Here is a 12,701-nt window from a genome sequence, read left to right on the forward strand (position 1 = left end):
TTTAGGAACTCTTGACAACCATTACAAATGGATCACTGGACATGGGGGACGATACCAGTAGAATGGAAACAGGCCAGTGTTGCGCCTTTACTCGAAAAGTGACAAATGTGATACCGGCAGTTACAGATCCATTAGTCTCACTTCCATTCCATTTAAAATAATGAAATCGATTATCAGGGCTAAAGTTCAGTATCTGTAAAATAATAATCTAATTAATGGTAGCCACCATGGATTCAGAAAGGGGAAGGTCCTGCCCGACCAACCTCTCGACTTCTTTGAGAAAGTAACGCCCAAGTGGAATATGGAAAGCCCTATGTCATAGTATATCTAGACTGCCAAAAGGCATTTGACACACATTCCCACGTGAAATGCTATTAATCAAATTCAAAATCTGTGTGAATTCACAATTCATCTATAGAATGGATAAAAACTGGTGAAGGGTATAAAGCTGCGCGAGTACTTGTAGAGGAGTTACATCGGGGTCAGGGAAGTTTTGAGTGGGGTGCCCCAGAGCTCGTTGGGAGAACTGCAGAAACGTAATGTAAATTGGTCAAATTTGCCAATGAAACCAAACTGGGAAAGCAGTGAAACTGGATGGAGCAGCTCAGAAATTACTAAGTAAGTATGTGAGCAGATCAGTGGAAAATAATACTTAATGTAGACAAGTTTAAGGTAATGAACATAGGAAGGAAAAATAATCAACACCTCCACGAATGGTGTTGAAATAGGCAAGAATGAAGTTGAAAGAGGCATAGAAATTTTAGCAGACTCGACACTAAAACATGTCCAAAAATACAGAGCAACAATCAATAAAACTAATAGAATGTTGAACTACATAGCCAAACAGTTTAATACAAGTCAGAGGAGGTCATGATCAAACTGTACTACAGTGCCCACGTCAGACTGCTCAGTTACCACTTCTGGTCACTGAGACACGAGGGAGACATTCAAGTGTTGGAAATAGTTCAGAAAAGAATAGTCAGGCTGATTCTCAATGTTATGAGGAGAAAAACTGGAGAGACTTGGCTGCTTCATAGGAAACATACAAAATTGACGGGCAGGAAAAGACCAGCTGGTCCATCAAGTCTGCCCCACACTCATAATTGCTAGAGCATAATGATTGACGTTTCAGAGGCTATCTTAGAGGTATACAAGATACTTATGGGAATTGGAATCCACTTTAAAATAAATTGAGTAGGACAAGGAAATACTGATTCAAACTTAAAAAGTTTAGGGACTGATACTACAATGATGATCTTCCCACAAAGTGATCAACGAATGGAATGCACCTCCAGATAGAGTAATTGGGGTGAAAATCTTAAATCATTCAGGTGGACTGTAGAGAGCTTCTGCATGGATGAATTAAGATGAGCTGAATGGCCTTCCCCATCTGCAATTATCTTGGGATCTCCATCTCCTCTGTCCTAAGAGGCTCCACTTTTTCTAAGTCGAGCCATTAGGAATGTGTCTGAAGTATCTTCTATAGGCCTAAAGTGATAAAATAAAATCTCAGATCTGAGGTGATGCCTTAATCACTGGCCTAACAATAGGCAGACCAGTCCACTAATGGCATTGCATTCACACATGAATGTGAATTCTCTTCCAAACAGATAATATAAACCTGCAAGAAAGCAATAAATTGATTAACCACATCTGATATAAATGGATAAAAATTTCAATTTGAATGAGGACAGTACTCCTATCTGTCCCAGCTAATTCAAATACAAAAAAAACTGCAGATAAAACACACAATTCTTGAGACAATCCAGTACATTGATGTGCTGTGTCAATGGGAAGAATGTTTGCTTTGCTATTTGAATATATGAATCTGTGAGAAATCACTGATGACTGATTATGCTCTTAGACTGATTTTTAAGTCTTCTGTTATCACAACTCAAAATTTTCTTCATGCAAGAAATGCCACTCAAATCCCAAATTGATTTTTAAAATGGAACAAACTGTGCAATGTGGGTATCTAGACCACATCTTCAGTGGAACACAGCCAAAATAGCTGGTTCAGTACCGAGTTGTCGATATTTCAGGCGTTGTCAATTACTGTCAAGCTTCCCAAGCTTTTTCTAAGCCTGCTGTAGGCCCTGGTTGTAGAAACATAGAAAATAGGTGCAGGAGTAGGCCATTCGGCCCTTCGAGCCTGCACCGCCATTCAATGAGTTCATGGCTGAACATGCAACTTCAGTACCCCATTCCTGCTTTCTCGCCATACCCCTTGATCCCCCTAGTAGTAAAGACTACATCTAGCTCCTTTTTGAATATATTTAGTGAATTGGCCTCAACAACTTTCTGTGGTAGAGAATTCCACAGCTTCACCACTCTCTGGGTGAAGAAATTTCTCCTCATCTCGGTCCTAAATGGCTTACCCCTTATCCTTAGACTGTGACCCATGGTTCTGGACTTCCCCAACATTGGGAACATTCTTCCTGCACCTAACCTGTCTAAACCCGTCAGAATTTTAAACGTTTCTATGATATCCCCTCTCATTCTTCTGAACTCCAGTGAATACAAGCCCAGTTGATCCAGTCTTTCTTGATCTGTCAGTCCCGCTATCCCGGGAATCAGTCTGGTGAACCTTCGCTGCACTCCCTCAATAGCAAGAATGTCCTTCCTCAAGTTAGGAGACCAAAACTATACACAATACTCCAGGTGTGGCCTCACCAAGGCCCTGAACAACTGTAGTAACACCTCCCCTCCCTGTACTCAAATCCCCTCGCTATGAAGGCCAACATGCTATTTGCCGCCTTAACATAAGAACATAAGAATTAGGAACAGGAGTAGGCCATCTAGCCCCTCTAGCCTGCTCTGCCATTCAATAAGATCATGGCTGATCTGGCCGTGGACTCAGCTCCACTTACCCGCCCGCTCCCCATAACCCTTAATTCCCTTATTGGTTAACCGCCTGCTGTACCTGCATGCCAACTTTCAATGATTGATGTATCATGACACCCAGGTCTTGTTGCACCTCCCCTTTTCCTAATCTGTCACCATTCAGATAATAGTCTGTCTCTCTGTTTTTACCACCAAAGTGGATAACCTCACATTTATCCACATTATACTTCATCTGCCATGCATTTGCCCACTCACCTAACCTATCCAAATCACTCTGCAGCCTCATAGCATCCTCCTCGCAGCTCACACTGCCACCCAACTTAGTGTCATCCACAAATTTGGAGATACTACATTTAATCCCCTCGTCTAAATCATTAATGCACAGTGTAAACAGCTGAGGCCCCAGCACAGAACCTTGCGGTACCCCACTAGTCACTGCCTGCCATTCTGAAAAGTACCCATTTACTCCTACTCTTTGCTTCCTGTCTGCCAACCAGTTCTCAATCCAAATCAGCACACTACCCCCAATCCCATGTGCTTTAACTTTGCACATTAATCTCTTGTGTGGGACCTTGTCGAAAGTCTTCTGAAAGTCCAAATACACCACATCAACTGGTTCTCCCTTGTCCACTCTACTGGAAACATCCTCAAAAAATTCCTGACTATTTGTCAAGCATGATTTCCCATTCACAAATCCATGCTGACTTGGACCTATCATGTCACCTCTTTCCAAATGCGCTGCTATGACATCCTTTAATAATTGTTTTACCCACTACCGATGTCAGGCTGACCGGTCTATAATTCCCTGTTTTCTCTCTTTTCCCCCCCCTTTTTTAAAAAGTAAGGTTACATTGGCTACCCTCCACTCCATAGGAACTGATCCAGAGTCAATGGAATGTTGGAAAATGACTGTCAATGCATCCGCTATTTCCAAGGCCACCTCCTTAAGTACTCTGGGATGCAGACCATCAGACCCTGGAGATTTATCGGCCTTCAATCCCATCAATTTCCCCAACACAATTTCCCGACTAATAAGGATTTCCCTCAGTTCCTCCTCCTTACTAGACCCTCTGACCCCTTTTATATCCGGAAGACTGTTTGTGTCCTCCTTAGTGAATACCGAACCAAAGTACTTGTTCAATTGGTCTGCCATTTCTTTGTTCACAGTTATGACTTGCCCTGATTCTGACTGCAGGGGACCTACGTTTGTCTGTACTAACCTTTTTCTCTTTACATATCTATAGAAGCTTTTGCAGTCCATTTTAATGTTCCCTGCAAGCTTCCTCTCGTACTCTATTTTCCCTGCCCTAATCAAACGCTTTGTCCTCCTCTGCTGAGTTCTAAATTTCTCCCAGTCCCCTGGTTCGCTGCTGTTTCTGGCCAATTTGTATGCCACTTCCTTGGCTTTAATATTATCCCTGATTTCCCTTGGTAGCCATGGGTGAGCCACCTTCCCTTTTTTATTTTTACGCCAGACAGGAATGTACAATTGTTGTAGTTCATCCATGTGGTCTCTGAATGTCTGCCATTGCCCATACACTATCAACCCCTTGAGTATCATTCACCAATCTATCCTAACCAATTCACGCCTCATACCTTCAAAGTTACCCTTTAAGTTCTGGACCATGATCTCTGAATTAACTGTTTCCTTCTCCATCCTAATGTAGAATTCCACCATATTATGGTCACTCTTCCCCAAGGGTCCTTGCACAACGAGATTGCTAATTAATCCTCTCTCATTACACAACACCCAGTCTAAGATGGCCTCCCCCCTAGTTGGTTCCTCAACATATTGGTCTGGAAAACCATCTCTTATGCACTCCAGGAAAACCTCCTCCACCGTATTGTTTCCAGTTTGGTTAGCTCAATCTATATGCATATTAAAGTCACCCATGATAACTGCTGCACCTTTATTGCATGCACCCCTAATTTCCTGTTTGATGCCCTCCCCAACATCACTACTACTATTTGGAGGTCTGTACACAACTCCCACTAACGTTTTCTGCCCTTTGGTATTCCATAGCTCCACCCATACCGATTCCACATCATCCAAGCTAATGTCCTTCCTTACAATTGCATTACTTTCCTCTTTAACCAACAACACCACCCTGCCTCCTTTTCCTTTCTGTCTATCTTTCCTAAATGTTGAATACCCTATGTTGAGAACAGAAAGAAATGAAAATTCACAACGATTGATGTTTGAAAGCTCATGATTTGACGGTTGGACCAAATGACATTCGAACCCAGAGATGTATGCAAAGTTATGCTCACAAACTGGCGTGAACATTTATGAATACAGGTTGAAGTTCCCTTATCCAGAACCCTTAGGCTCTGGATAAGGGATTTTTCTGGATGAGAGGTTGTCACGTTAAATTGGATGGTTCAGGTACTGAGCAAGGGGATAGCGGGGCTGGGAATGTGACAGAGAGATCATATGGGGGTGGGGGGGTGGATCGCCGGGTCAGGCCACCGATTGCAGGAGTCGGCAGCAAGGAAGGATTTCAATTAGTTCATGTTGGCGTTCTGCGCATGCGCCACCTGGTGGCCGCGAATGGTTCTGGACGAGGGATGGTTCCGGAGAAGGGAGCTCTGGATAAGGGACGTTCTTTGAAAGTGCTTTGAAAGAAGGTTGTCGGGGGCCAATTGTCCACATTGCCGATTTTTGGCACCGCTGTAGAGGTACGTCCGATTTTTTTTTTAGTGGCCGACTGCGACAAAAAAAAAGTTGTACATTTCGCCGGAATAAACTTTGATTTTGGAGCAATTCAGAGTGTCCTTAAGCTCTATGGGTGGAGCTTTAAGGTCTGCGCTGAAAAACTGAGGTTGCCAGGGTAACGAGGGATACATTGAAGAGCTGAGGCTGAAAAATGAAACATGCAAGATGCAGCAAGAAATAAGCAATTGTGGTGCCCCCGTGCAGCTTCTATCCTGGGCTGAATGGCCCCCCGGTACAGCTGCTATTCTGGCTGAATGGCTCCCCACACCCGGTGCCACTCCTATCCTGGGCTGAGTGGCTCCCCGCTCCCGCTGCAGCTGCTATCCCGGGCCAAAAGGCCCCCTGCCCCTGGTACAGCTGCTATCCCGGGCTGAATGGCCCCCTGCCCCGGTACATCTGCTATCATGGGCCGAAAGGCCCCCAGGTGCCACTCCTATCCCAGGCTGAAAGGCTTCCCCGTCCTCGGTGCCATGTCTTCTTCCCTCCCTCCAAAATCTAACTTGGCTTTGCTAGAACAGTGGCATTTTCTCTCTGCCAATTTTCTTAAGTTCAGGTAAGATTTTTCAGAACGGTGCACTGCGCCATTTTTGGAAAAAATCCTAGTTGGTGAAATGGCCAGAAATGGCGCTGCCGGCAGCTTGCACCCCCAGTGACGTCAAAATCGTGAACTAAAAACATCGGCCGTAAGTAGTTTATGATGGCGCAAAAACTTTGGCGAAACTTTCAGATTTTAATTTCCTCCAAAAAAAGCAGCAGATATTAAAAAAAAACAGCACAACGGTGGCAGAAATTCAGCCCTAGGTCTTTCCTGCATGGTGGTTGTTTTGAATAACTACCATGGTCACATCATAACAGCCCAAGCCCAAGAACATTTCCAAAGAGATAATAAGTTTCAGTTAAATAGGCAGACACATGGCAGATGAAATTTAACGCAGAGAAGTGTAAAGTGGTGCATTTGGGAAAGAAGAATGAGGAGAGGCAATATAAACAAAATGGTGTAATTTTCAAGGTATGTCGGAACAGAGATCTCGGAGCTTGCATACAGAAATCTTTGAAGGTTGCAAGTCACATTGATGAGGCTGTTAAAAGCACATGGGATCCTTGGCTTTATAAATGGAGGCATAAAGAACAGAAACAAGAATGTTATGCTAAATCTTTATAATTCACTGGTTAGGCTTTAGCTGGAGTATTGTATCCAATTTTGGACACCGCACTATAGGAATGATGTCAAGGTTTTGGAGAGGGTGCAGAAGAAGCTAATCTTTATAACAATGGTACCAGAGATGAGGGACTTCATTTACATGGAGAGACTAGAAAATCTTTGCCTTAGAGCAAAGAGTATTAAGGGGAGATTTATTGGAGGTGTTCAAAATTATGAAGGGTTTTAAAAGAGTAGATGAGGAGCAACTGATTGGTCAGTAACCAAAGGACATAGGTTTAAATAATTGGCAAACAAGCTAAAGGTGAGATGAGTAGGATTTTTTTTATGCAGCACGTTATAATCTGGAATGCACTGCCTCAAAGAGTAGTAGAAACGGATTCAATAGTAACTTTTATAAGAGAATTGGATAAATATTTGAAGGTGGGAAAAGAGCAGAGGAGTGGGACTAATTGGATAGCTCTTTCAAAGAGCCGGCACAATAAGCTGAATGACCTCCTCTGTATAGTAAGATTAGGATTCTATGATAAGTTGCACAAAAGATCTTTGTCGTCCTAATTCTCTTGTTAAATGTTTTGAAAATCCAAGCAAACAGTCTAGCACAAAGAGGAATATTACTACTTTGTGTGGCCTGCATAATGATTGTGATTTTCAGTAAAGCATTGCACCCTCAGGATACCCAGTTTGAAAACCTCTGCAATAGAAAACAGTGAGCTGACATGCTCATTCTTTATATATAAAAGAAAAGGATCTTCTTTTCCTGAAAAAATATTAAACTTCCCACCATCACCGATGTGGTTTCAGTTTGCGGGTGGGTGACGGTGATGTGTAGGTGTAACTTCTCTCTTCCTTGTGTACGTGGCTGTCAAATAATACCACCTTAATATTGGAGTCTTTCTTTCTCCACTCAAGGCAACCTTTCTAATCTGTCACTCTTGTCTTCTACAGAGCTTCATTTGCAGATTGTTGCCTTGTTCTCCTGAGTGCAGATTAGCTGCTCTCCTATTGATCATTTTTAGGTATTATGAATAGAGTATATTTTGTGAGCGCTGCTTGCTTTTCTTGATGTGAAGCAGATGTTTCTTGTAAACCTAAGTTGTGTAGTAGAAATGTAATACTTATTTCCTATTTGTGGGATGGAATGTACAGGGCACAATTTCTAAATTTGCAGATGACAAAGTTTGGGAGCATAGTAAACCATGAGAAAGATAGTAATAGACTTCAAGAAGCCATTTAATGCGGAGAAGCGTGAGATACATTTTGGTAGGAAGAATGAGGAGAGACTGTACACACTAAATGGTACAATTTTAAAAGGGGTGCAAGAACCGAAAGACCTGGGTGTGTTTGTGCAGAAATCTTTTAAGGTATCAGGACATGCGAACAAAACATATAGGATCCTGGGCTTTATAAATAGAGGCATAGAGTACAAAAGCCAGGAAGTTATGGCAAACCTATATAAAACACTAGTTCGGCCCCAACTGGAGTAGTGTATCCAATTCTGGGCACCACACTTTAGGAAGGACGTGAAGGCTTTGGGGAGAGTACAGTAGAGATTTACTAGAATGGTTCCAGAATGAGGAATTACAGTTATGTAGATAGACTAGAGAAGCTGGGGTTGTTCTCCTTGGAGCAGAGAAGGCTGAGGAGATTTGATAGAGGTGTTTAAAATCATGAAGGATTTAGATAGAGTAAATAAAGAGAGTTTCCAATGGGTGAAGGGTCAATAATGAGAGGGCACAGATTTAAGGTGATTGGCAAAAGATCCAGAGACGACATGAGGGGAAACCTTTTTATGCAACGAGTGGTTAGGATTTTGAATGCATTACCTGATAGAGTAGTGGCTACAGATTCAATAGTAGCCTTCAAAATTGAGAATTGGATAAATACTTGAAGGAGAAAAAATTGCAGGAATACGGGGAAAGGCGGGGGAGTGGGACTAACTGAAATGCTCTTTGAAATAATCAGCGCAGACTCGATGGGCTGGAATGGCCTCCTCCTGTGCTGTACTATTCTATGATTCTGATTCTTTTTGCATATTAACTGATAATTTAACTTGGAAGATTTGGGAAAACTTTACTATCTGGTCCAATGTTTTTGTTGTTTTTGTCAACAGATGCTACGATAGTATTTCAACAAGAAAATCCCAACTAAGCTGCTGACTTTTTTTTCTCTCTTTATAGCAGATTAACCAAGACTTGAATATTCAGCTCCTCAAAGATGGCTATCGGTTAGATGAAATTCCAGATGATGAAGACTTGGATCTTATTCCCCCCAAATCAGTGAACCCCACCTGCATGTGTTGCCAGGCCACCTCCACCACTTGCAATGTCCAATAATGTGACTGGCGCATTCCACTGTAATCGTAAAACTAACAGCCATTGCTTCCTCCTATGGTAGGACATGCACTTTGTGTCCGTGTTTCAAAAAAAAAGCAGACCATCATTGTGGCATTCATAAGTGGATGTGAATGCAGTGTTGAATTTGTGCGTGATAGAAGGTGACAATTAATCCTACTGCTCAGCAGTGGTTGTATTGTGTAACCCTGATTATTTTTCCCCATCTGCTTCGGGGGGTTGGGTGGGGGGGAGTGGGGCGGGAAGAAATATAACACTGTTTCAGGCATGATTCAAAGCTCTCATGAACTGAAAGCAAAATCCAACAGTTCTTGTATCTACTAACATTTAGCCATTTGTTATTTAAAAGTACTATGTTTATATACATGTTTACCATTGTATTTGGAGCCAATGATATTTAACCTAAAAGTGGTTGTTTTTTTTTAATATTACAATCTCATTGACTCTCATTTATTGCAAGTTAATACTTTGTTTGCAGTTTCTGACTTTTACATTAACATTTAGAATTTGATAACACTAACATAGTCTTTTGTTGTGAAAGATTTTACATATCTACCCAAACCAAAGTACCCTTTATTGTGGTGTACTGCTACTTACACACATTTTGGACCATTATTGTAAACATAGTCTTATTTTTCAAGGTTGTCTTCCCCTTGAATGTATTCAGTTGTGAAAAAGATGTGTCATTTCTGTATGGTGGTCACTAATAATTTTGTTATTTTAGAAAAAAATCATGCAAATGAGGTGGATATAAAACTTTATTTTTTAGGTTTTTTTGGGAGGGCAAGAGTGTTGCATAAAATGTTCTATTTGCTAGGGAGGAAGGAGGGTTGTATGCAATGTATGCATGCACAGTTTTCCTAATTGAAAAGCCGGCGAGCTGACTGCGTGGAAGTCCAGCCGGCCACGCAGTTTAAAGGGAACATTGGCTGTATGTAACTCTCTTGAAAGGTGACTAGTTTTTCTCCTTCAGTTAAAGGAATGGAAAGGAAAGCGAGTTGGCAAGGTGGAAACTGTTGTGTACAAGTGAAGAGTTCATTGCAAGTTTACTTATAAATATTAGAAATGGGCGGAGGTGCAAAAATAAGTGTTGTATGGACAGCACGAGTGAAATGAGACTGAGGAGTGTTTTTCATATCCTGCACTTAAGAAATGTTTAACAATTAATAAAATTACAGGGATGGTTGTAGTTATAATATGGCAAATAATTTAAAAATATTTTAATTTATATCAATTTTAGAACGTTTAACTCGGAAACTGGTTTGAAGTCTATGTTCTGACCATTTCAACTACACATTTCATTTTTATTGGGTAAAAATCAATAATTGCATTTGGCCAATTAGGTTCTGATCATTGTAAATGTGTGCCAGTTGATAGAAAATGTTATTTTAAGATCTCCCTTCATGCTGTCAGTAGAGGTCCTCATTATTAAACAGGGAGGGAGTGGGGGTTCCTGGGCAACTTAATGCGCTGTGTCAATGTAACTTGGCTGATAGAAGGCACATTTCGTTTTTCAAGATGGCCATGTAATATTCACATTGGTTGAGATAAGATTTCCATACCAACTTATTTTGTAACCGATGTTTCATTCCCCACCCATCTCCCCAAGACAAAGCACTGAGATACCCTATCAAATAATGAAGTCACGGGTTAGACAAGTCCAAATATCGGTAATTGAGACGGATTCAAATCTGGCCCCTCGTGATGATTTAATACTCCTACCATGAATACTACACGGCCATCTTGAAAAACTTCTGTGAGCCAAAAATATGAAGGGTGAAGAGTCTTAATTCTAGCAATTTACATATCACATTTCACACAGTGCAAATATTTCAATCAGAATAACAAGTTTTCAAATATTTGAGTAGGGAATATAGTCGAAGTAATATACTGACTTGCTCATGGTTGTTAGCCACTTTAATATATGTATTTATGTATTGAAAAGAAAACTAAGCATTAATATATTTTATCCATACTGCACCTGTATTCTGAGTTTGACCAAAATCAAAGGAATAATACTAATGCGCTTCTACCCAGCTTAGGTGAGCATTAGTACGAAGAGGAATTCTCTAACTTTCTGGTAACACTAGAATGAAGAAACTTTGGCATATTGAACTAAAAAAATTTTACGGTACAAGGCCCAAATCAAGTTGTGAGATTTAAGAGATAGTTAAAGGAGTCATCTGCATGCTGAATGTGTTGTCACCCAATGCATCAATGGATCCAGAACAGAAGTTATTAGTGACCTCTTTCCCCCACCTCCTTCAAGATTTTTCTGAGAAATGAATTATTGCTAATTGTTATTTCAATATCACAATGTTGTATGGTGTATGTTCTGGTATGCACGTGTCCTGCGCTAACACTCCATGCACACAGTGACTTGTCTAAATAACTCAGTCTTTGACTTTCCAGGTTGATGCTGCTCTTTGTTAAAGCTTCCAGTTAACTAAACACCCTATTCCAATAAATGTGATCCTGTTGCACTATGATAATTTTAATATAAAAATGTTCACCATGTGTAGGATTTTTGTCTTGTCTTGTGATCTTATTGAAATAATCAAAAAATGTTTTGAGGTGCGCATTGCCTATTTTACTGCCCATATTTTGACCAATTCAAATTAATATCAGCTTCTAGAAATGTTCTAGTTACCCTATTTAAAAAGCAAAACTGAAAATTGGAAATCTGAAATAAAACAGAACATTTTGAAAATGTCTGTCAGTATCTGAATGAGAAAAGACAGAATCTTTCGGGGTTAATTTAGAGGCCTTGCCCAAAAAGGTTACCCTTTCTTATCAATTTCAGATCATAGAAATTGCAGCATAGAAGGAGGCATTTGGCCTATCCTGTTGCTAAGTAGAGTTTTCTTTACCTATTTCACTTACCCTTTTTCATTTCATTTTATGTTCCTTTTCAACTACTTGTCCAATTCCTTTTAATTTATAATCTCTTATCTCAATAGCTGGCTGCAGTGAAGCATTTCATATTCTTTTTCTTAGGCAGTCCCTCTGAGTCGAGGATGACTTGCTTCCACACTAAAAATGAGTTCTCAGGTGACTGAAGAGTCTGACGTGGGACCTACAGTGGTGGGGCAGACGGTGGTTGAGGGGGCAGGTGGGTGGGGTGCTTGGGTTGTCAAGCGCTCCTTTCACTGTTTGCGCTTGGCTTCCGCTTGCTCCCGGTGAAGAGGTGTTCGGTGCCTTCCCAGATGCTTCTCCTCCACTATTGAATTTCATATTCAATAGCCTTCTGTATGACAAAAAATGTTCTAATTTTTCCCATGGTTCTTACGACAATCCATAGTCCACGTCAACTATAATCATGCCTGTACCAGCTCTCAGAAGTTGCTATTCACTTAGTCCCATTTCTCTGCCCTTTCGCCATACCTTTATAAATAATGTTTAAATTTTTTCTACTTCCTTTTTAAAAAGCTGTTTATGGACTCTGCTTCCCCACAGTTTCTGCTACAGATATTTCATGTCCTAATAGCCCTAGGAATAAAAATTAATTAATCACTTTTTTTTTTCCTGCATTTTATCTACCTTCCCATCTATGCTAGCACATCCCCTTTAATAATGTGTGCCTCTCAAAACTTTTAATATTGAAAGCCTCTATTAATTCCATCCTTAA

At 40.8% G+C, this 12,701-nt stretch overlaps 1 protein-coding gene across 2 annotated transcripts in view; it reads left to right on the forward strand.

Annotated features, from left to right (window-relative positions):
- Window positions 1–9,283, forward strand: part of fam219aa (family with sequence similarity 219 member Aa) — a 92,515-nt gene extending 83,232 nt beyond the window's left edge. The window contains exon 6 of one of the 2 annotated variants that reach the window (XM_070862455.1): window positions 8,900–9,283. In XM_070862455.1, the coding sequence (XP_070718556.1) occupies window positions 8,900–9,055 (156 nt within the window). In that variant the 3' untranslated portion in view covers window positions 9,056–9,283. The remainder of the gene's footprint in view (window positions 1–8,899) is intronic. The other variant, XM_070862460.1, reaches the window with a different exon arrangement.
- The last annotated feature ends 3,418 nt before the right edge of the window (window positions 9,284–12,701 follow it).

This window comes from Pristiophorus japonicus, chromosome 2, assembly GCF_044704955.1.
Source record: "Pristiophorus japonicus isolate sPriJap1 chromosome 2, sPriJap1.hap1, whole genome shotgun sequence".
Taxonomy (NCBI): Eukaryota; Metazoa; Chordata; class Chondrichthyes; family Pristiophoridae; genus Pristiophorus; species Pristiophorus japonicus.